The sequence below is a fragment of the Prosopis cineraria genome, unplaced genomic scaffold, assembly GCF_029017545.1.
Source record: "Prosopis cineraria cultivar Desert tree isolate PC_DT_omini unplaced genomic scaffold, ASM2901754v1 PC36, whole genome shotgun sequence".
Classification (NCBI taxonomy): Eukaryota; Viridiplantae; Streptophyta; class Magnoliopsida; order Fabales; family Fabaceae; genus Prosopis; species Prosopis cineraria.
Window position 1 is genome coordinate 50046 of NW_026555367.1, and position 25812 is coordinate 75857.

A 25812-nucleotide genomic window follows, 5' to 3' on the forward strand; every position below is an offset into this window, starting at 1 on the left:
AAAGGATTTCTTTACATTCATTTTTTAATTCATTTCTTAATTCCTTGGTTATTTATATTTGTAATTTGTAATTTAAACAAAAACATTCATATATCAGATTTTGTATAAAGGATTTCTTTACATTCATTTTTTTAATTCCTTTAACTTTAATTCCTTGGTAATGTCCATGATTCGTAATTTAATTCATTTTAAAGGATTTCTTTACATTCATTTTTTAATTCTTTTCTTAATTCCTTGGTTATTTATATTTGTAATTTGTAATTTAAAAAAAATCATTCATATATCAAATTTTGTATAAAGGATTTCTTTACATTCATTTTTTAAATTCCTTTAACTTTAATTCCTTGCTAATATCCAGGATTCATAATTTAATTCATTTTAAAGGATTTCTTTACATTCATTTTTTAATTTTTTTAATTCCTTGATTATTTATATTTTTAATTTGTAATTTAATTTTTTTACATTATTTTTTAAATGATAACCAATTCCCTATGCTGTTTGTTATAGTGGTTAATTAATACTATCACAGTTAATCATGATAGTTGTTAAGATGCTTTAAGGTATAATTAGAAAATAGGTCAGATAATTCGAAAACCAATGCTACATTCTTTTTCAATAAAATGTTGTGATTTATATTATATATTATTTTCAATACTTCTCACATTCCCCAGATCATTTATCTAATGCGGCAAGTCCATTTAGTATACTGAAATTATATTATCTCTTAATATCTCACATGTATTAGGTATATGTTTTTAATGTCTTACATTAATGATATTAGAAAAAGCGTGCTCATTGGTAATCTGATTTAAAGTCAACCAATTATTTAGAAAATTTAATGATTAAATATATGGAATTAAAGGGAAAATAGAACAAATCCTTGCACGAACTAGCTTTCTGTTAAGTGAATAGTTTGTTTATTACATTCCATACATTTGGATGATGAACAAAAGCCATAAACAACTCTCTTTGATCGTGGCATTCATCTATTCTATCATTCAAACAATCTTCTCTTGATCAAATCTTATATTCTTCCTTCTTCTCACAATGAGTAGCAAACAAGAACGGAACAATTCAGGTGGTTTTTATCCCTTCTCTTTTGTCTCCTCTGTTTCCTTATATACTTTCATTCAAATTTATGCTTCACTTTGAAACTTATAATTTAGTATTATATTTAGTCTACTATCATAATATCATGATGATTATTTTTTATCTCTTTCTTGATTGAATGAATTTCATTATTTTATCTGATATGAAAGTTTATGGAAAGTCTGTAAATCCTTCCAAGAGAGCAGTTAGGTTGTCATCAGCATGTGTTAATATGAATGATGTGTACAAACCTTCTCACGGTAAAAATTTAAGTTTTCAACTATATGCAAATTTAGTTCATTCAGATAGTAATATATGATATCTTTAAACTATAAGATCTATTAATTACATCCAAAATTCTTCAATTTTTGCCTTCAATAGATAAAAGTGATGAGAATGAATCAAATATGGAGTCAATCCTTTAAAAGAGGAAAGCAGGGGTTATTTCAAAATATACTGTTAAAGCAAATGTTAGTTATCAGAATACTGCTACTGACAATGGTAACATAACTATTTGAGAAATAGATGTCATACTTATTTTTCAAGCCTTATGACTGTATCATCTTTTATTCATGTCATGGTTTATGCCTTCTTCAGGACCTCTCACTATAAGGAAGGGTTATGCAGAAAATCAATTTACAAGTCCATTTGCCTCAACACTGACATTCCAGACACCTTATGCAGCTTCTACTCAAGAAATGACAAAAGATTTGATTAGAACTCCATTTAAAGAGATACCAAACGGTGATAATATTTTTCTTATAAATTAATTGATAACTTCTCAATAGCATAAAGATTAAATCCACTAGATGTTAAGTTTAAATTTTAATTACATAAAATTAAATATTTTTGTATTCAGCTACTGCACAACCAATGAAAGTTCAAGGTGGAAACTCAGTCATTCAAATGAGGAAAGCAGCTAGGTTGATGAAATCTTTAGATCAAAGAATTGTTTATGAGCGACTTAATGATGCTGATGAAGGTAAAACATCCTCAACTAATATTATTATTGTCCTTAATTCCATGGCCTAAATATTTTTTAATTCTAAGTTCTTAACAAGATTTCTTTGTCTTTTAGATTCTCAGTCTACTAAGAACCAATATGCGAAAGCTCCAAATGTCATAAGATTAGAACCATTTGTTAATCAACTTGTAAATTCGATCAGCTCAACAATATCATTCCATAGTCCTATTGTCCCTTTCCACTTTCTGTCACCAACAATGAGTAGAACACTATTGAAAGTGATACATAATGGTTAATATTCTGTCAATATATCTATTTTATATGGAATGATATTTTTACAAATCATGAAATTAATATCAATATCAATATTAATCATATATCTTGTATTTTTCTTTGTTCACACAGAATCTGATTGCAATACAAGTAGGAGCAAATCAAATTTCCAACATTCAGTAGGGTCTTCCTTCAAATTAAAACACATTAATCTTAATACTTTCCATTATCCAGTTACTTCATATCCACATAAAGAGAATTCAAATCCTATTGTTCAGAACCATGTCATCAGTAAAAATACTATCATTACTCAAAATCTGCAATCCACATATAATTCCAGAGCACATATTCCATGCCCAGTTAGAGCTATTTCAACTAATCTTAATGAAAGTTTCAATTATGCCTACTTACCAGGTTTGAATTACATTTATTTCTTTTCTTTTGCATACTTTAATATCCAAGCAAATGATATTTATCCTTGATAAATATAGTAATGGATGTTAAACAATGCTATAATATTTTTAGTATTCTTATCAATTCTATTTTGATAGTGAATTCTTTTACAGTTACTAAAGACATTACTATTATTGAAGAATTGTATGAACAAAATCCTAACCCTCGCACAAATCGGATTTCAAGTAATTATATATTCAATTTTTACCCATTTTAGATTGTCATAATTATGTAGGGTATTTTAAAGATCATTTCTATCTCACTAATCCAAATTCCACTTGTGTTAGTGTACTTGGATGATGGAGATGCTACATACCCATGTGAACATTGCAAAGCAAAAATGTGGTTCTCTGAGCGACTAAAGCGTGCATCAACTAAATCCAATTCTGTCTTTTCAACGTGCTGCTGTCATGGTAAAGTTCAAGTTCAAAACTTTAAAGACCCACCAATGGAGCTATAGAAGCTTTGGTTTGACAAAGATTTTCCATATTTCAAATCCTTTCATAAGAATATCAGATCATATAACAATATGTTTTGTTTCACTTCAATAGGGGGTTAGATTAATCATGGTTTAAACAATGGTGGAGGACCTTACACTTTTGTTCTTACTGGCCAAAATTACCACAGTCTAGGAAGTCTTGTACCTTCACTTAGTGCTCCTCCAGTTTATTCATAGCTGTATATCTATGATATAGATAATGAAATTATAAATAGAATCAATGCTGTGAGGTATTATGTTATACAATTATTTCTTACTCATTAATCTCTTTAACTTACAAACTATTCTTAATCAAATGCATTGTTTCCTGTAGTAAAAATTCAAGACAGGATAAACTCGATCCATTCATAGTTTCTTACATCAAATAGATTTTGGATTCAAAAAATGCTTTGGTTAAGAAGTACAGAAGGGCAAGAGATGTATTGAAAGATTTTCCAGAAGATGAAGTTAAAATAGCATTGATAAGACAAGACAATATACAAGTAAGGAATTACTCATTGCCAGTTACTTCAGAAGTTACAGCTCTTGTAGTTGGAGACTTTGATGAAAACTACAAGAAATGTGATCTAATAGTTGAAAAACATGGGCAATTGAAAAGAATAGATGAGATTCATAAGTCCTATCTCCCTTTACAATACCCTTTACTGTTTCCTTTTGGAGATAATGGCTATAGTCCTCACATTCAACATAGTAAAGAAAGCCTAACAAACACTTCAAAGAAAAAGACTCTCTCAATAAGAGAGTATATGTGCTATAGACTGATGGACAGGGATAATGAAATTTCACTGCTACTTCATGGTGGGAAGCTCTTACAACAGTTTATAATTAATGGATATGCTATGATGGAGAGTCAACGTTTAGATTTTATTCATATGCATCAACATGAACTAAGGGTTGACTTGTATCAAGGTTTTTCAGATGCACTAATTAGAGGGGAAACTGAAGCCGCTGCAACTAGTAAAAGAATTATTCTTCCCTCCTCTTTTACAGGAGGAGCTAGATACATGATAAACAACTATCATGATACAATGGCAATATGGAGGTGGGCTAGATATCCAGATATTTTCATCACATTTACTTGTAATCCAGCATGGCCAGAAATTAAAAGATATTGTGAGAAGGAGAATTTATCGCCAAGTGATTGTCCAGATTTGTTGAGCAGAATCTTCCAATTCAAATTGAACAAACTAATGAAGGTTATCAAGGACGAAAAGATTTTTGGTTCTGTCAAAGCAAGTAGTTTAACTATCTTAACTTATTAGGGAACTTAATGTTTTGTCTCATTATTTTTTTTACTATGGTAATCATTTGATTCTAATTTAATCCTCATTTATTTCTAAATGATACAGAGGTTTATACAATTGAGTTTCAAAAGTGTGGACTACTACATGCTCACATCATTCTATTTTTGGAAGATAAGGACAAACTAAAGAATCCTGAAGAGGTAGACAAATTAATCTCAGCAGAAATTCCAGATAAGGATCAAGATCCAATGTTATATGAATTAGTGTGCAACTATATAACTCATGGACCATGTGGTTGATCAAATCCAACATCTGCATGTATGAAAGATGGTAAATGTACAAAGTACTTTCTCAAAAAATTTGTTAATGAAACTGTTATTGATGAGAAAGGTTATCCAACTTATCATAGGAGGATTGATGGAAGGAGGATCATTAAGAAAGGGGTAGTTTTAGACAATCATTTTATATACCTTACAATCCTAGGTTATTGCTTATGTTTCAAGCCCATATAAATGTTGAGAAGACCAATCAGTCTACATCAATAAAGTATTTATTCAAGTATGTTAGCAAGGGGGATGACAGGGTTATAGTAGGATTGTACAATAATAATAACGATAGCAATTCTGAGATGGTTTTTGATGAGATTGCAAATTATTTAAATTACAGATATATATCTACATGTGAAGGTTCTTGGAGGATTTTTGGATTTGATATCCATCATAGGTTTCCATCAGTTGAAAGATTAAGCTACCATCTTCCTAATAGACAATCAATAATATACAAAGCAAAAGATAATATGTCAAGCTTGATGGATAGAGCTACTATAAAAGAATCCATGTTTATAGCTTGGATGGAAAAGAATGCTGATGAAAAAGACGATGTTGCAAGAACTCTCGCATATGCAGAATTTCCTACTCATTATGTTTTTGACAAGAAAACTAAGATCTGGAAATCACATAAGAGAGGGTTCTCAACATTCCCTTCTCAGGGAGAAAGTTACTATCTGAGATGTCTATTAACTAAGGTAAGGGGTCCGAAGTCATACGAAGAGTTGAGGACTATTAATAATGTTGTCTTTCCAACTTTTAGATCAACATGCTATGCTCTAGGACTTTTAGATGATGATCAAGAGTATATAAATGCCATTAAAGAGGCTTCCGTTTGGGCATCTAGCTTATACCTTAGAAGATTCTTTTCATACATGTTGATGAATAACTGTCTTAGCCAGCCTGAACATGTTTGGAGTGAAGTATCAAGTCTAATTTGTGAAGATATTTTTTATAGTCCATATGCAAACCAACATACTTCTGGTATGGGTCTTTTTAATGAAATAACTTATATTTCGACGCATATTGATATGGTTGTTTGTTTTCTTATAACCACATGCAAATTAGTTTCTATTTTTCACAGTTGACCTTATCTCTATTGCAGGTAATATTTTTAAATAAAGATAGGGAAAATGCTTCTCTTACAGAGATTAATAAAATGTTAATGCAAAATGGAAGGTCGCTTGATGATTTCCCAATGATGGCAAAGCCTGAATGTAGCATTAACTATGATAATGTCAATAACTTGATGATGGAAGAATTAAGTTTTGATACTGAGTTGTACATTTTTGAGAGATACAAATTTGAGCAACAGTTAACAATAGAACAAAGAGAGATTTATGAAAAAATCCTATCTGCAGTGAACTTAAAAGAAGGTTCATTCTTTTTTGTTTATGGTTTTAAAGGGACTGGGAAGACTTTTTTATGGAATGCTCTCACTGTATTCATTAGGTCCCAAAAAATGATTGTCTTGAATGTTGCTTCCAGTGGGATTGCAGCAACATTACTACCTTCTGGAAGAACAGCCCACTCTCAGTTTTGTATTCCCATAAATGTAACTGAAGACTCCACTTGCAATATTATGCATGGATCAGCTATTGCAACGCTTATACAAATTACTGATTTAATTGTGTGGGATGAAGCTCCTATGGTCAAGAAGCATTATGTTGAAGCATTTGATAGAACTATGAAAGATATAATGCGTGATGACAGAATTTTTGGAGGAAAGGTTGTGGTCTTTGGAGGTGATTTTCGCCAAATACTCCCTGTACTGCCTGGTGGTGATAGAGCAGATGTTGTTAATGCATCTTTAAACTCATCATATCTTTGGTATCAATGCAAGATATTTAAGCTCACAAAAAAGATGAGGTTATATACTACAACATCAAGCTGTGAAATGGATAAAATAACTAAGTTTTCAAAATGGCTTCTCAGTATTGGGGATGGAGATCACAGCAGTTCATCTAATGGTAAATATGATATCACTATTCCAGAAGAGTTGTTAATTACTGACTTCTCTGATCCATTGCAGGCTATTGTTGACTCCATTTATCCAAAGCTATGTGAAAAATACAATGAGCCACAATTCTTTATAGAAAGAGCAATTCTTGCTCCAACTCTACAAATAGTAGATCAGTTAAATAATTTCATTTGATCACAGTTCCTAGGTGAGGCTATTACATACTTTAGTTCATATTCAATATGTAAGACTGACTACAGCTCAGATTCATTTGACGACATTTATGACACTGAATTCCTCAACACAATTAAAGGTTCAGGATTGGCTCCTTACAAATTGACTCTTAAAGTAGGAGTTCCTATCATGCTAATGCGAAATATTGATCAAGCTAATGGACTATGCAATGGAACAAGACTTCGTGTTACTTTGTTGGGAGACCACTTTATAAAGGGAATCATACTTAATGGATCAAAGCCTGGGGAAGAAGTCTACATTCATCGAATGGATTTGAATCCTTCTGAATGCAATCTATCATTTCAAATGAAGAGGAGACAGTTTCCATGCGTTTTATCATTTGTAATGACAATAAATAAGAATCAAGGACAATCTTTATCAAATGTTGGTGTTTATTTACCTAAGCCTGTTTTCTCTCATGACCAGCTTTATGTTGCTTTTTCCAGGGTTAGATCAATGGATGGACTTAAAATACTTATACATGATGAAGATTTCAAACCGAAGATTGTCACAACAAATGTTGTTTTTAAGGAAGTTTTCCAAAATCTCCAGTGAATTCATTTTTTTTTTGAAAGAATCAAATGAGACTGTATTCATGCTGAGACTGTCATTGCCTATTCAGTGGTAATATACATTTCAATGATTACAGAATTCTTTAGTCTGCCATGGTTTGTTTGTTGTCATTATAATCTATTGCTTCAATAGGAGTTGCAATCCTCATTAATTAAAATCTCCTACTTTGACTTGATGTTTCATTGCCTTAACAACATCTTTCACATTAAATTAAATTAAATTAAATTTATATTTATATTAAAACCTGTGTAAAAATCATGATTGAATTGAAATTTTAAAGTTTATATTTTCTAACATCTATTTATATAAATAATTTATATAGGTCATGCCCGTGCGTTCACGGGATTAGAGACTAGTTTAAGGGAAACCGTGAGGTTTTAACATTAATAATAATATGAAGAACTGAATCAGAGCTACAAAAGACCTACCTGATTCACACTAAAACCCTATTCCCTGGTTACAATACAGAAATCATAATTATAAAGATATATCGCAGCCACAAGCACAGATACACTCATTGGCTTTCGAGACGCCAGTCCTCCACTTACCACATTCAAGATACAAAATACATCATTTACACACTTCCCTCTACACAAAAGAACAGATTTAAAGAGCCAAAAAGTGGTAATTGCCCCTACCAACACTATATATCTTGGGCTACACCTAACCTAACTTGTCCTGAGCATTTATGAGTATTTATGTCTTTCGAATAGCAGAAGAATGTATTTATTTGATTTGAATATATTTAATTTAAATATTTTTGTTTTTATTGTAAAAAAATTTTCATCTTTAAATCCTTATTGTTAGTTTAAAATTATATGAACCTTGGAGACTGTTTGGTGACGTTTTGTTCTCCTAAGAGGCTTTTGTTAATGATCACCATAAATTATGTTGAATCACCTTCGTTCTCAAAGTCCTTCCTCGGGGATTGAATTACTAACATTCCAGGCATCGAAGAGACGCTTGTGGGTTCTTTACACGCACACACGAGTATATATGAACTATGAAGTACGTCGTCTTATGAGTCTTCACACAAAATTGCGAAGAATAGTAAACTAAGATCCGTTCGGCATGGAAAATACTAACGGTATACGTCTAATACCAGCAACGTTTAAGTGATGCTACCGAATGTGGATATGGTACATAACGAATTCCTTTACAACGTTTGTGCAGGACTCATTCGATATGATAGACAACATGGACCAGCACACTACTTGATTAAGATAAAGTCATATTCAGCACTGGCTGGGCTCGAAAGCTATGAATCTCACGTGTTTGAAGCCAGTGGCTACAACTGGTGAATTCTGTCACTTTGTGCAATTATTTCGTTTAGAATATATTTTGTTTAATTCATTTGTTACTTAATAATCTCGATCTCTTTTCATCAGGAAGATGATTTTGTATCCTCATAGAAAGAATGAAGCCAAAAGGGATAGGCATATCTCACTTTACTTAGCAATAGCAAAAACTGAGGATCTCCCTGCTGGTTGGCAAGTGTTGGTTCATTTCAAATTTTTGGTTTATGATCAGATCCATGACAAGTACTTGGTCATTGAAGGTATTATTACAATAATTACAATTTTTTTATTGGGATATTCATGGATTGATGACGTCAAAACCAATTCATTCGCACTAGTTCAATGAGGAGCTCATGAACCATTGAAATTTCAATACATGGATTGTATGTTTAATTAATTTTAACCAGACGAAATATTCTTTATTTTCAGATGAAGGAAAGCAGTTGAAACGTTTTCATGTGGCGAAGACAGAGTGGGGTTTTGATGAACTGGTTCCTACGGATACATTGGAAGATGTCGCTAATGGATATGTTGTTGATGATTTATGCGTGTTTGGAACTGAAATCTTCGTACACGAATATAGTGGGAATTGGGAATGTGTTTCCCCAGCGATTAAGGATCCATCATTTGGTACATACACATGGAAGCTAACGAACTTCTCCAAAATTGGAACTGAATATTGTGACTCCGAATCATTCACTGTTGAAGGCGCAAAATGGTAGCGATGTGATTTCATTGTTTGCTTTGTTCTTTGTCTTTTTAATCATCAGAAATCTGCAGTTCTAATTCTTCAAATTTTCCTGTCGTGTGTTTTTAAGGAAATTGAGAGTTCATCCAAACGGCAGTAGGACTCCCAAATATGAGTTTCTTTCAATTTTTCTGGTTTTGAGTGAAGGTGAAAGCACCACATCAAGAAAGAAATGGTTGTGGAGTACACGTTACGCATTAAGAATCAACAACCACCCTTGAAAAGTAAGGAACGGAACACCGGTACGTCAATTTGTGTACATAATTTCTATACTTTTCATTTGTGTTGGTTCCTGACATTTTAGTTTAGTTGATAGCTTATGGTTGTAACTACATCGATCTCCTTAAATCATTAATATTCTTTTAAAAAGAAATTTTCCAATTTTATATCATTTTTACAAACATTTTTCTCCTATATGCAAAGTGAGGATCGGATCATCAATTACCTTTAGAATGTGACTTACAATGGCATATATTAAAAAAAGGAAGGAGTAGTATTTTGAATGATATTGTAAGCTTAGTGTGTTGTGTTGAGAATAATAAGTCTTTTTTCATATTTAATTTTTAGGAAGTTAATTTATTTGTTCTGTGTTTCCTTGTTTTGCAGGTGGTAAGTGGTTCATTGGGAACTTTAGCTGGGGATACCCTTAGTTCATTTTGCTGGAGGAATTAAAAGATGCAACCAATGGTTACTATCGGAATGATACTTTGATTATTGAATGCCACATTACAAAAATCTGTGAAGTTGAAAAATTCAGAAAATGAGAACTCGTATGTACGATGCTTTGTGAACTGTGTTGTGCATGTATGTGTGTGTTTTTCTATTAAATCCGTCAATGAATTCTTGAATCATTTTCGTCGGAAAAGTGGTTGCGTGTGTTAAGGTTGTCATGTAACCCTTCTTGATGCAAGTTGAAAGAAATGGAAGTGAATTGTCTTGATATAATTTATATATTATTTATATATTAATAATTTTTTGAAAATTATATATTAACGTTAATATTAATATTTACTACTTATAACTTATCTCTCCCCCTCTCATTTATATTTTCCTCTCTGATTTACTTTTACCAGTGCATTTCTTGGTATACTGCCCATGACTAGTTGCTTAATTACAACTCTCAACTTTCATCTGCCCGTGATTATTAATATGGGATGCATAATATTATTGCTGGAAAAAAAGAAAAAAGAAAAACAGAGATAGCATAATATTAATATAACCATTCGTTGCATCTTCAATCCTCCAGCAATGTTAATTGAGAAAATCTCAAAACCCCCTGGATAGAATCTTAACAAAACCCTTGAGATAAAATGTTTTTTTAGGGAGAATCACATTCAAGGATCCCTCAAGAAAATTATTTTCAGATGAAGATAAGTGCAAAATAGATTATCGTTAAAATAAGAATGTGACTTGTGTTTCTTAGAATGAGACTTGGTAGTCCTTTTCTGTAAATAATTTGCTTGAGTGATCTTTGGATGTAATTTTCCCTTTTTTTTAATTGTTATACGGATATGTGGTTGAACGTTTCACTTTCTTCTTAATTTATTTGTTTTGGATTGGCAACCGAAAAGAAACTAATATTTGGCCAAGCAAATTTAACTAAATACTCTTTCACATGTCGTCAATGATTTATGATTTCACACGTCATCAATGATAAATAAATATCACAAATATCCTAATATTATTATTGCTTTGATTTTTATGAGTGTTAATTTTATCTTTAAAATTAAAAAATAAAACTTTTGGAAGTATGGAGCTTGATTATTCCATTACTTTCAATTCCGATTGTGCCTTTTAACTAAAAAAACAACAAAAATGTGCCTATTTATTTTGGTGAGTACAAGTACAGTCCGATAAAAATAGAAATTATCTTCCTCGGGGATTAAAGGTAAATGATAAACTGCTTTCAATTAAGATGCTCCGTATCCAAGAATTAAAATTCGAATATCCAATCGCCTGCTTAATTAAATGATAGGATTCCTTACCAATCAAGTCAACTTGAGTCAATAAAGATGTCTATCATCCAAATTTCATAATAATTTAACTACATGCATATCTCATGATATCGTTGGATCATACCTTTTCAAATAATGGCCATTGACCACTATATGCATGAAAATTTCTAGTTTCCCAATAGCCCATATTCACTGTACCCCTTCAGGCCCAAAAAAGGGGGAAAAAAAGATTCTCTGCACCGCACGTATTTGTGAAAATGTGTATAATAGTAAAAAGACAAAAGAAAATGTGTGAGCATATATGTGTTTGTGTGTATTCTTTAAGAATGCTCAGTACATTTCTATTTTTTTTCCAGCCTAGTATATATATTCCTACATATTTGAATAGTAGTATAGTATGCATTAAATTTAATATTTTTCTGTTTTTTATTGAAATTTTCATTTTTTAATTGTTAGTTAAAGATTAATATATATATATATATATTTACAATGAATTATATTTTTCAAAAATAAAAAAATATCAATAATCTTAACGGAACTTTTAGTTTTTGTTTTAATAAAAAGATCAATACTATTAGAGCTTGTTTGGTTGGGAGCCCCTCCAAATCCTCCCCCAAATTGGGGGGATCCCTCCTCCTCTTGGAACCAAATGTAACAGTAAAGAAAAACAAACGTTATATCATTAAAGTATTTACAAAATTTCAAGAAAGAGGATGATAGGAAAGATGATCATCAAGAGATACATTGAAAATAATTGAACTAAAGGGACTAGCAAGCAATCTTGGGAATGTCCTGCATCAAAGGTTGATGAAGATGATGTTTTGAAGATAGACCAATGCACAGCCTTCCTTGAAAGCATTAAAATAACATGCCGTCTTGTCCTACACGGAATTCATCTCGTAAGTTCCATGATCCAGGCTAACACATTCCGAATACATAAAAGATTAAATCAGTCTGGATCTGTGTTGTTTGAACGTCTCCATATATAGCTGTGTAGATGATCTCCATTAACAAAAATCATAGTAAGGCAGAATGGTAAACCATGTGTTTTGTATTTTAATTTTCATTCTAACATTCGATTTGACGTGAGCAACTTCAGCAACAGTTCTGCTCAAAATCAATGTTGAAATAATGATGCAACAAAAGGTGGGTTCTGAAGAACTGGAGACCACTGACAAACTTCCATTAGATAGTAACTCAAGTGATGGAATTCTTCGATTACCTCTCCTGGAGGTTGTATAACAACACCTTTATGAAAAGCCAGATTCTGCTGTCTCCAAATTAAATTGGAGGAAAATGATAATTCCTCTGAGTTGTTGGTGTCAGCCATTGTTATGTAACTCCAAAAAGTTGGATATTATCTAGTTAGATAGATCAACTTAATGGATAAGTCTCCAAACCAAATTGATCTTACATAATGACATCCCAAAAAAGATGGTTTGAGGACTCAAGGACTCAGACAACACCAAAAACACAATGTGATTGAACATTTAAATGGTGATGTTGAAGAACATTACCAAGAGGAATTGCCAAGTGAATTAACTTCTAGATGTATAAAAGTTGCTTTTGAGAAGCAATTTGATTTTCCAAAGAATGGTCCAAAAAAGGAGCATTTGCTACAAGTGATATTTGATCAGAGAGATGCAAATAATCACTCTCACTATGTTAATTTCGCATAACCAGAAAAATAAAAAAAAATTCAACCCTTCTTTTGTACTCATCCGGATTCGAATTGGGAACCTGTTATATGAAGCCTTCCTTAGCTGCCACTTGACCAAGTCTCTAACTTGCTATATTTATCCCAAAAACTAATATAAACACAGTTTAAGTAAGTTACCCTATATATATATATTTATTTATTTATTTAGTTTAAATTTTGTTGGCGTTATTACAGATATGTTTAATTAAAAATTAATAAAATGTGCTTAAATATTATATAAAAATAAAAAAAATTATATTTATAATATTCATTGAGTGAATTACATGAATAAAATATTAATAATTACTAAATTAAATAATTGCACAAATAATTTTTTTCTCTTATTATAATTAAAATATATAATATAAGATAATATAGAAAGAATAAAAAATATTTTTATTATGTAAATTTAAATATATAATTAAAAATTTTATGATATAAAAATATTTTAATTATAGCATAGATAATATAAAATGATATAAACAAATATTTATTTTCAATATATGTATGTATGTATGTATGTATGTATGTATATTGATATTAAATAATATATATTATCAATATATTTAAATAATAATATATTAAATATATTAATAAATACATTAAGTTAAGTATAAGTGTTTAATTAAATAGTATGTTAAATTTACGTATTAAGAATGAAAAGACATTATAGTTCAACTGGCAAAACATGCTGATGAAAAGATAGAATTCTTGAGTTTAAGACAAAATGATGTCATGAGTAAAGAGAATTAAAATAAATTTTTAACATGACAAGTGATGTGACTTAGAGATCCAAGTGATGATCGTGCGGCGGGGATAATGTGTACTTGAGATATGCATTGGGAAGGTGACTGTAATAACCCTGTCAAAAAAAAAAAAAAATTTATTAATTAAAATTTATAATCAAATATCTTAAGTGTACTTTTATATAGTTTTGGAGTGATACAATAAAAGAGACTAGTGGTCTAGTGGAAATGTTGCTTGCATCCTATCATAAGGTTACAAGATTGAATCTTCCTCCTGCACAAGGAATCATTTTTTTTCAACCCTACGAAATTACCTTTATACCCCTTAAAGAAAACCTAGAGGGGACCATGTATATCAAATATTTTCCTTCCCTTCCTGATTTTTTTGTGTGATCAGAAGGAGAAAAAGGGGGCAAACAGATCTGAACCCGATCATCAACTCCTCTATTTGTCCTATTCTTTCACCACTCCTCCTTCGTCTCCATCTTGTCACCGGCATGAGTGGATGCTGGAGCTTCATCCACGCTGCTACTGCTGGAGGTTTGGGATGTGAGATCACCTTTCTCCTCCCCTGTTACATGTGGCCGGATTTTCCTCCTCCTCTCTATTCGAAGCCTGATTGATGAGGATGTGGGAGCTTCGATTTTCTTCCATCGTCCCTCCTTGGCTATGCTTGGGGTATGAAGGAAGAGAAAATTTGATAAAAGTTGTTTGGAGTAAATTTTAGAATTTGGGAGCATTTCAGGTAAGTGGATAGCATCCAACTGCTTTACCCATAAAATTATTTTCCTAAAATATTATATTTATGTAAATCATTTTAATAACAACTATGTTAATTATTGAATATTTTGTTATTAATTTTTTTTATCTTGGGAAATTATAAAGAGATGTCAAAAGATATTTAAATTATGGCATGCGTATGTGTTTTTCTTTACGAAGAATACTTTAAAAATTGATGAAATTATTTCTATCAACTCTTGTTATTTTTGGGTACTCAATAAATGTCAAAGATGGACACTAGTTATGAAATTTTATTTTGGCAAAAGTTTTTAATGTTATAGTGATGATTTTCTCGCATGTTTGAAAATAAATTTGAAGGAGATATTATACAGAACACTAGTTGCTAACGGAAATTCTGTTAACCCTTGGCGCGTCATGATCAAAGATTAGCTAGTTTGATTTTCGTGAGCTCTATTCTCATGTTTGATATTTATAGTTTTATTACATGTGTTTGTTTTGTGGTTTTAAATCACGTTTGGTTAGCATTACCCTTATAGACTGTGTGGCCACATTTGTTTCATAGCTCAGGCTGTGTTTAATTACTTACCTTCATAGACTGTGTGTCCACGTTTGTCTTCGTGGCATAAGCCGTATTTGGTTACTTACCCTTGTGGACTGTGTGTCCACATTTGTGAATTGTTCTGATAAATTCCCAAATATATAAATTTTTAATTAATTGGTGATTTCATATTTAACGGTTTTCAATTAGTAAATATTGTTATTCTTATTTCTTATTTAATCACTTTAATTTATCAAGATCAAAATGTTAAAGCTGTTTTGTTATTATAAATATAAATGTTCTTGTTGTTTAAATTATATAGAACTTTTATTCAAAGTTTACAAATTTATTTACATTGAATTGCTTTCTCATTTAATTTGTATGACTATTGTATTTTATTCATTTTGATTCTACAAAATGTTATAGTTGGGACATTATTCAACTGAAAAAATATTTTGGCCTCAGATAATAGCAAGACTTGAATCTTTTGATCATTGATGGAATTTATTGCTTCATTGAAGTAGAAGAATTTTTTTGGACAAATCTCAACTTGATTTAAATGTGAGTTTATGCATTATTTTTATAATTTGCTTTATGTGCTTCACATTAACTATAGATAGAATCCTAAATTGTAATTTATGTTGTCTATTTGTTATGGAGAAGTTGAGCTCAGTATTAATGATTTGGTTTCGTAAATGGTTGTTGTGGAGAATTTAGGAGGACCTATTTATAGAGGAGGTTTTGCTGAAATTTCTATAAAAGAAGGCTTAAGAGATGTATGTTTTTACATATATCTTGTGCTGGTCATATCTAATTTTCGGGGTGTGACAGTGACATGGCAGTGTTTGGACCCGCAAAAAATTTAAAATTTTTTTGATTATAAAACAAATTAGTGATGAACATTTATTAATTAGTCACACATTTTTCGTAACTAAATTAGTGATGGATTCACGTCTATTATTAAATTAATGATGTCATATTTATGACGGAAATTAGTGACAAATGATCCATTATTAAATCTAAAATTAGTGATAGATTTTACTGATTGATGATGATTTTATCCATAACTTATTTTTTTTTTTCTAGTAGTATCTTCACAGTATAACAATCTTCATTGTTTCCTTTCCAAATCAATTTAGCAGAACTAGCTAGGATGCAAAAGCAAACAAATATTTTCAATAGCTTGTGCCTCATTCTGTCCATACAGCTATAATAACAAATTATAACATAGAATGGGTTGTTATCTAGATTTTGTGATAACATTTAAAAAAAAATTTAAATTTATGTGCTTTCTAAATTGGTTTTTAATTTTTAAATAACTTAAACTGTTTTCTACCTTCTAAAATAATTTTCTAAAATATTAAATAGGATGGTTGTTATCTAATTTTTTTAACATTATTTTAACACATTATTTAAATTTTAATGAGTTTAATTTAAAAATAGAGAAATGAGATCAAATGTTTTAAATTGATTTTCCTTATATCTTTCTTTTAAATTTTCTCTCTACTAAAATTCCGTAACCCTATTTATTCCTTTTTAAAGTATATATAATTCATTAAATTATAATATACATGCATGATGCATGCGTGCGCACATATTATTTCCTAGATTTTTTTGAAAGCTAAATTGAGAGGATTTCAATTAAAAAATTCATTTATGTTAACATTTAAAATTATTTAAATGTTAACATCTATGCACAATACGCATGACTTTACACATTCATTCTCATGTTAAATAATTAAATGAAAAATAATTATGTACATATTAAATCTATACCTTCACTATTATTATATTTTAATTATTTTAATAATTTTGATAAAAACATTCTTTTAAGGATTAAATATAAATAAGTTTTATTGAAAAATATTTCAATAGAAACACTTTAAATTTGAATTACTAGCATTAAAATAAGTTTTATTTTATAGCAGCCTTGAAATAAATAAGTTTGAGTTAAATTAGATGTTGCCCTTATGTATGCACAAATTAAGTTTGAAATAAATAACACCATTTATAAATGATATGCTTTTACATAATTTCTATATTGAGTACTATATTATTTCATTAGAATTTGACTTGCATTTTCTTTTCTTTCATTTCCTTCAAAAAAAATATGCAACAAATTAAACAAAAAAATTGCTACTTATTTAAATGTTTACTGTGAATCAAAATTAATGAAACCTCACGATCTAACAAGAATTCTTAATACGTCTTCAATTAGAACAACCCAGTTTCAATCTAAGCCCATTTGGCTAAAAGGGACATTAAACCAGCACCTAATAGCACACAAATATTTGCTCCAAATTGAAGATGAGAACTATTTTGCATTCTATCGGACATGAAATCAGCGGCTAAAAAAATCAACGAGAGCCATATAGATTAAGATTCCTGCTGATGCTGCATTGAAAATTCCTTCAACGATCAAAGCATTCTGACTATTCTCATCATACACATTCGCAATTCCTATTCCAATCGCTATTCCCATTGGAGTTGTCAGAGCAAAGAACAATACCATGGTGGCTATGGTTTTGTTCTTGAATTTGGCCTGTAATAATCAGAACATTGCAAGGTTATACATATGATATACTACAAGACTTTATACAGAACATAGTAAAGTTTTGACTTACCTGAGTGATACAACTTCCAAGTCCCATGCCCTCAAAGAATTGATGAAAGGTCAAAGCAGCAACAAGTGGCTTTATGACTTGAGCACTCCGAGATGCTCCCAAAGAAATTCCTATTATCACTGAATGCACTATGATCCCCATCTCCAATACCTTCATATTCACCATTAATTCATTCCATGTAAGTATTTTCTGACCTCTAGGTAAAAAACGCTCAGAAAAACTTACACTAACATATATACCTGTGATATGACTCTCTGACGAAGGAGTTGATGAGAAGAACTAGAAGAAACCGATAATCCATGACTGTGATCATGATCTTGGCCTCTAGTTGCCGCACTTTTCTCTTCGTCTCCGTCGGCTTCAATATGCCCATTCTTCATATTAAGTCTCTTGAAATATGCAGTGGCGAAAGCGTCCACCATTAGCGTTCCCATGGCAGCACACATAGATACAAAGCCAGTGAAGGGAAAATCACCCCATGGATGCTCACTCAAGCAAGGAGAAGTCAAGCTCTCGAATGCGTCAGGAAAGACATGAATGAATCCGGTGGATAGTATCACAACAGCCGCGAAGGCCCTGATCATGAAAAAGATGTCCTTCTCGGGACTTAATGCCGGAGTGAACTTTCCGAGGACTGGAATCAGAACTCCGATTGCACTCGCAAAGAGTATAGAAGCTAGGGCTGCTGTTTTGTACTCGAGAGCCTCAGCTTTGTCATGAACTTCGTCTTCTTTGTCACATGTGCACTCTGAAACAGCTAGGGCTGGAAGGACTAGCAAGAGGAAGGCCAAGAAAGTGTAGATTTTGGTGCTTTTCGCCATGGCCTTTGAAAAGGTGCAAACCGTGGTTTTCAACAGAAGTAAATGTTCGGGTATAAGTTATTAATATTTATATTTGAAAAATGAATGATAAGGAGGTTAGCGAATATATCAGCAGCTTATTTTTATTTTATATGACAAACTATTTAATTATTTATTACATTTGAATAATGTTGAATTTAAGAACATTTAAAATTTGAATATAACTTCTCCAACCCGAAAATCTAGTTACTATCATAACTTCCCAACGTTTTAAAAAAGAATAACTTAAATATTTTAAATTTAAAATTCATTGCATAAAAAGTAAAAACTCTTTTATTTATGGGATATATTATAAGTTAATTATTATATAAATTACATTAGAAGAAAAATTTTCAAACGTTTTAGAAAAAATATTTAAAAACTATTCCAACAATTATCTCCTGTCCATACAAATTATCAAAGCTCATTAACATGAAAAAAAAAAAATCAAAGAAGACACCTAATTTCACACAATTTGGCCCAAGAAAAAAAAGTTTTCACACAAATTTAATTTCATTTTGCGTCAACTATTCAAGGTATTTTTTATGTTTCAACCAAAATGAAATCGTCATTTTATTATCGTTTTCTAAACAAGATGTACATATACCGTGGGGAAAATAAGTAAATAACAGAATTTGCGTTTTATCAAGATATCCAAAAAGTGAATCACTAGTGAGTGACGACATCCTGGATGCTATGATGTTCGCATGTATGATGATTTAACAAATTAAAAACCTTGTATTTGACGGAGAAAGACAGAAAATAGTGCATGATTTAATCCTGATACAGAATATATATGCTATAGAGAAAAATTAACAGAATATATCAAGTGTTCAAGTGTGTCCATAGATCACTCTAATGTCGACATGTTCGTATTGTACGATAACGAATAAAATAATCAATTTTTCCTTTGTTGGAATAATTCAAATTTCATTTATCGTGTTGACTGTTGATAGTCATTACTTTTGAAATACAATATAAATTTTTTAAATGAATGTATATTTGATTGGCACGAAATTGATATTTTTAACATAGAGCAGTTTACCTCAAACTTTTTTCTTTTTGAATAGTGCTGAAATCTGTTACAGAACTAACAGTTACAAACAAAGCAATGGAAAGGGGAAAAAAAAAACAAGAAACAAGAGAGCACAACCTAGCGCCGTTTTGATTTCTATTCTTATTTTTTGTTTTTAAAAACTGTGTACAATACAATTTTTAAAATTATTTAAAAAAAGAAAATATGTTTGTTTGTATTCATTTAAAAATGATTTTAGAACTAAAAACTATTTAATAGTGATCGTTACCAACTGCTAATAGTAATGGCTTATGATAATTATTGGTTAATGTAACTATAATTTTCAAATAATTAAATATAATGTAACTATAATGTATTCCAAACAATTGTTCTAATTTTTTTAAAAAAATTATTTTTGAAAACAGAAGCCAAACAGCCCCTAGTCTCCAGCATCATTATCCATCTCTGAAAACAGAGATGGTGGTTGATCTATGATACAAAATTAAATATCTGAGTTAAGGAAATCCTAGCTATCATATGAGCATGCTCGAGGTCTTCCCCGTACAAATGGTTTACCACAAACTTAAAAAATCTGTCACAAACCTTTCAATTTTTTAAAATATTAGCTTTATAATTTCTATTGGTCCCTAAGAAAGTAGTCTTTGACGTTATTGTTTATAACCACAAGTGTGGTTTTCTACTGTTTTAAGGTTTTTTGTTAGAATTTAAGACATTACTGCAGTGATTGGCTAAAACAAAAATAATAAGAAGGAAACAAAATTGTAAAGAGAAAATAAAGAAAAGAGAAAAGTAGAGGGATGTGATTTTCTCTCCTTATACTCCCTCCGCTTTTATATATAAGAAAAAAAAATTGTATCACACAGTTTAAGAAAGTTAACCATAATAATTATGTCTAAAAATAAAAAAATTAGACTAAAATGCCCTATGTTAATCAATATAAGCATGCATTAATTTTCTTTCATTAATGTAAATTATAAGGGGTGATTTAAAAAATATGTAATAAATACTTATTAAAATATGTAATTTTGCTAATATAAAAAAAATAAGTAAAAAGCGATAATTCCTCTTACAAATAGAAACCAAATAGTACTTGGCTAAGAGACAATAGGGAGGAAAGAAAATAACTTTATTATTTGTAGAAAATATTAGATATGATAAAATTTAAAATTTTAACATATTATTTATATAATTTTCATTATATTAGAGGATGAATATGTAATTTGAACCATGAATTATAGACTCTTATTTAATACATTTTGAATTTTAAATAATTAAAGTTAAAACAATTTTGCTCCCATTGTTAAATTAAAGTAAAGGTCTGTTATTTTTTAAAAAAATGGAGTCTAATGTGTACTTTTCTCCTACCCTCCATTGAGTAAAATTGCATATCAAACCCCATTTTTTCAAAAAGTAATCAACATTTAACTGTGGAGGCAAAACTACACTAAATTTAATTGTTTAAAATTGAAAATGTATTAAATAGGAGTTTAAAGTTTAAATTGTCCTTTAACCTGTAGTTCTGTCTACCTTTGAATTGTGGCCATTGATGTAATTCTTTTAAATAAATTTGTTTTAATCATAGATTTGATAAATGGTCATAATTGAGAAGTTGAAAAAAAAAAAAGGAGGATAAATAAATGGAGAAACGCCTCTCTCATGTGAAAGAAGCTTTGATTATTGAATGCCACAAATTAATAGTATTTTATTTTATATTTAATTTAAATTTTAGGCATAGTTGAAGAGATGGGTTTGGATCCAGTTTCATCAGGCCCAAGATGTTTGTTATGAACTTAAACAGATGTTTCTCAACAAACAAATGGATATAAAATCTGGTTATATCATTTCAGGAATAATTCAGAGCAGTCTATAACGAGAAATACCCAGAAAACATAAAGTTCATTCTAACATCATAGTATAAATGATTCACAACATAGGGTATTTAGAAGGAAATCAGAGAAAAAGAACAGCAAAACCACAAGTGGTCCAGAGAGGAAGAAATGAGAGAGAGAAGACAATCCACAATTTCTGCTCACGCACTACTCTGCCATAACAGAATATATATACTCAATCATTCTCCCCTCAGCTTCCAAGTGGCACGCCGCATCCGTGTGCTCCTGCGTAAGCCTTCATCCCTCGTGGTTCCCTCAGAATTGTTTCCTAATTTGGGTTCTTGGGCTTTTGTTGCGTGGGCCTTCTCACTATGTGTCATGACATTGAAGTCCTTAATGTCTATTTGTAAGTGGTCATTCTTTTGTATTTAATTTTTAATGGTCTAAACTTGTTTTAAATAAACCCAAAACGAATTTTTAATTATTTTTTAAGTTTTAGGTGCCGTTATTTGATTAAATATGGCATATTAGGATTTAGTCAATTATTTATTTAGGAGTCAGCTTAAAAAGCCCAGTATCTATTGAATTTATTGAAATTAGATCAAATCTGATTTGAATGAATTCTAAATCACCATATGCAATTTTAATATTCACCGTATCCCTCTAATGTCCTTTAATATTTTAAACCACTAAATCTGATTTCACCTAACCTAAGATCTTTGTCTTAACCTTGTCACTTTCCTTTTCCTAATCAGATTATTGGGCTTTAGGGCTTTTAGGGTTTCCAGTTAGTCTAGAATCTTATTTTCTATTTAAAGACAATTGATGTACAATTTTTTTTTTGGCAGATTTTATAAAAGAGTTTATTCAGCAGACTTTAGGGTGAGGTTCATATATTAATTAATTGACTTAAGATGTTGATCGACTCTTGGGTTCCTATATCTGGAGTTTTTGAGCCATTGTTTCCATTGGGTGCGGGTATTCCCAATCTTTTTTGGAATGCGTGTTCATTAGGTTTCTAATTTCAAGATCACTATTTTCTTTTCTTTTTTATTGATATTCTTCACTTTTTTTTTTTTGCCTTGTTTCTAACCAATTCCTAATTTCTAGCTTTTCAGGACAAATTCTTATTGAAATTTGTTTTTTAACTTAATATTATATAAAAATAATTGATAGTTGTTAATCATAAGTAATTTAAAAAATATTACTTTTGATTCTATTATTAGTTTTATAAATAATATATCTTAAATGACATTAATTATAATTTTTTCAAAGAATTTTTTATACATCTTTCAAAAAAAAAAATTGTACAAGTTTTTGGAGTCAATCGAGCCCAACCTAAACAGCACACCCAGTCTGGGCTTGTCCATATGCAACTCTATCACATATTATAAGTTATCCTTTCACCCATTTTTTTATATTTAAAAATACCACTATAGCATCCTTAAATGTTAAAGGAGATTCGTTCTCAAATCGACCCATATTCCAACGGACAATTAATAGAGCATTCCCAAAGAAATTACGTCTTGAGATTTTCATCTATCAAGAATAGTGAATGTTGATCTTGTTTGGTATATTATATTATATTTACATAAACATTGATTTAAATCTAATATATCAATTTAAGATATCATTGTAATAACATATCTTGAATGTGGCCCAAATCAGCTGATTGTATTTATGTTTAGAGATTTGATTGGTCCAAATTAAATGATAAAATAACCTCCATGATGAGTTATAAATAGAGGTGTAACACAGAGGTTCCTGACTATTGACAGCTCTTTCCATAGACTACTAGTCAGGAGAATCCCTCTCCCTTGCCAAGTTATAATGAGTCAGATGACGCAAATGGAGAAAAAGAGAAAGGAAATGAGCGAAGAAACGATCAAATTGGAAGAAAATCGCTACGTAACGCCAAATACTACAATTTGCAACGGTGAGTGAATACTTTTACACTGTAAACTATTTTTGTTTTGTGGTTTAGTATAACTTTTTATTTTTAGAAAAACATGCAATTTCAAGTTGGGTCTAGCCTTGGTTCAATCAAATTAACCTCGTTCGAGATTACTCTTGCCAACACCGAGCTCATGTGCATCTCTATAATATGGTTAACAAATAAGATATTATAATCATTGAAGGCCAAAAATTGGGGGGGGGGGGGGGGGGAAGCATTAAGAACGAAATTATATATTAACGCCTTGGTCTCACGGCAAACGAAAACATTCTAACGTCGTCTCTGATATGCAGGAATATTAAGATCAAAGAGAGGGCAGAGACCTGCTCACTACATGCTTAGGATAAATTCATATTCAAAACTGGCTGTTACTAAGCTTGAAAGTTATGAATCTGATGTATTTGAAGCTGGTGGTTTCAACTGGTGAATTATATCTATCACTCCCTCTCTATGTTAATTGTGCATTATAATATATATAGATATATATATATATATATATACGTTTTTCTTTCCATATTTATGGCAAAATCTGTGTCTACTTATCAGGAGGATGGTTGTCTATCTTCGTGGAAAGAATCAAGTCAGAGATCAGCATATATCAATGTACTTGGCAATCGCAAAACGTGAGGAACTCAATGCTGTTCGAGAAGTCTTTGTCCATTTCAAGTTTTTTGTTTACGATCAAATACGTGATCAGTACTTGGTCATTCAAGGTAATTAGCTCCCTCTATGATGGGAACAAAAAGACATAATAAAAAATATTGAATATTTGAAAAGGATATTGAAGACTTGAGAAGATTGGATATATTTTCTTTAATTGTCAAATTTAGTTTATTTTTTAATTGTCGTTATTGTTATCTATCAACATTTATTATCTTTTTATTTAATTTTAGAATTTTAAAAATATTCTTTCATTTATTTATCTCAACTCATTTGTTTTGTACATGTATATTATTCAATAGGAATTGCTATTGATCTATTGCTTCTATTGTAAGATCCCCTTCTCTCTAATTTTTCTCTATCCCCTTTCTCTCTTTTTTCTATTCTCTTCTTTCTTTCCCCTGCCCCCTTCTGCATCACTCTCTCTATGTGTGTTGTTGTGAACTTAGCATTAGCAACCCTTGATGCCCCCTTGAATTATTTCAGATGTAGAGAATGAGTTGAAACGCTTTCATGTGGGGAAGACACAGTGAGGTTTTGATGAACTGCTTCCTATGGATACATTCAAAGACGTTACTAATGGATATCTTGTTGACGATTCTTGTGTATTTGGAGCTGAGGTCTTTGTTGTTCAGTGTTCTGGAAATTGGGAATGTCTTACAACACTGGATAACAAATTTAAGGATTCATATATATGGAAGTTGTCTAATTACTCGCAGATTGTGGAGGAATTTTGTGAGTCCGAAGCATTCTCTATTAAAGGCAAAACATGGTAAAAAAAAAAAAAAATCATTTTGCTTAGTTTTTACCCCCCGAATCTTCATAAATTTTTTAATGCTAATGTTCTGTTTTGTGTTTAATTTGTAATTAAGGAAGCTGAGAGTTTATCCCAGAGGTGATAGGTCTCCCAAAAACGAGTTTCTGTCCATATTTTTGGTCTTGAATGAAGATGAAAGCCCGGTGGCAAGAAAGAAATGGTTCGCCGAGTACACATTACGCGTTAAGAATCAATCTGTACCACCGAGAACTTGGGAATCGAATGGTACTTTTTAACATCTTTATCCCACGAATGTTTATATTTATATTTGTAGTGATCATTCAATTTTTTTGAGCGTTATTAATTGGTTGTTTTGGATGTTGCAGTTGCAGCATGGCTCAGTCAACGGAGAAATACATGGGGATTCAGTCAATTCTTGTCGCTAAAGGATCTTAATGAATATACTCTGATTATCGAATGCCAGATCACTTGCCTAAGTGAAGTTGAGCATTTCAAACAATGACACACAACTGTTATGTTTGATTATAATGAACACTCCCACTTCCTTTTGGGTAAAGTAGTAGTAAATTAAACTTCATAGCTCTGGATTTTGTGCTTGTGTTGTGCTTGATCGTTAGTACAGTTAAATTTTTGTTTTGAAACTTCAATCAATGAGATATTTAATGGAAGATATACATATATTGTTTAGTACAGAATGGCATTATTTGCTGGATAGTCTTTTATTATGATGATGATGATGTTATAATTATAAT

At 30.7% G+C, this 25812-nt stretch overlaps 3 protein-coding genes and 1 pseudogene across 3 annotated transcripts; 3 read left to right on the forward strand and 1 right to left on the reverse strand.

Annotated features, from left to right (window-relative positions):
• Positions 1–810: 810 nt before the first annotated feature.
• LOC129295029 (uncharacterized) lies at positions 811–7597 on the forward strand. The gene is made up of 7 exons (XM_054933510.1): positions 811–1349; positions 1687–1833; positions 1949–2071; positions 3067–3192; positions 4628–4722; positions 5954–6976; positions 7058–7597. Exons 1-7 carry the CDS (start codon positions 1229–1231, stop codon positions 7595–7597), a joined length of 2175 nt encoding a protein of 724 aa, XP_054789485.1. The 5' UTR covers positions 811–1228.
• Positions 7598–8516: 919 nt separating this feature from the next.
• Positions 8517–10425, forward strand: LOC129295030 (uncharacterized). The gene is made up of 7 exons (XM_054933511.1): positions 8517–8702; positions 8789–8912; positions 9004–9173; positions 9343–9631; positions 9732–9795; positions 10268–10270; positions 10312–10425. The coding sequence occupies exons 1-7, from the start codon at positions 8687–8689 to the stop codon at positions 10423–10425; spliced, it is 780 nt and encodes a 259-aa protein (XP_054789486.1). The 5' UTR covers positions 8517–8686.
• Positions 10426–17575: 7150 nt separating this feature from the next.
• Positions 17576–18785, reverse strand: LOC129295031 (zinc transporter 5-like; annotated as a pseudogene).
• A 4731-nt stretch (positions 18786–23516) lies between these two features.
• LOC129295032 (uncharacterized) lies at positions 23517–25562 on the forward strand. Its single transcript, XM_054933512.1, has 6 exons — positions 23517–23604; positions 23916–24045; positions 24169–24335; positions 24853–25054; positions 25155–25324; positions 25426–25562. The coding sequence occupies exons 1-6, from the start codon at positions 23517–23519 to the stop codon at positions 25560–25562; spliced, it is 894 nt and encodes a 297-aa protein (XP_054789487.1).
• Positions 25563–25812: the final 250 nt, after the last annotated feature.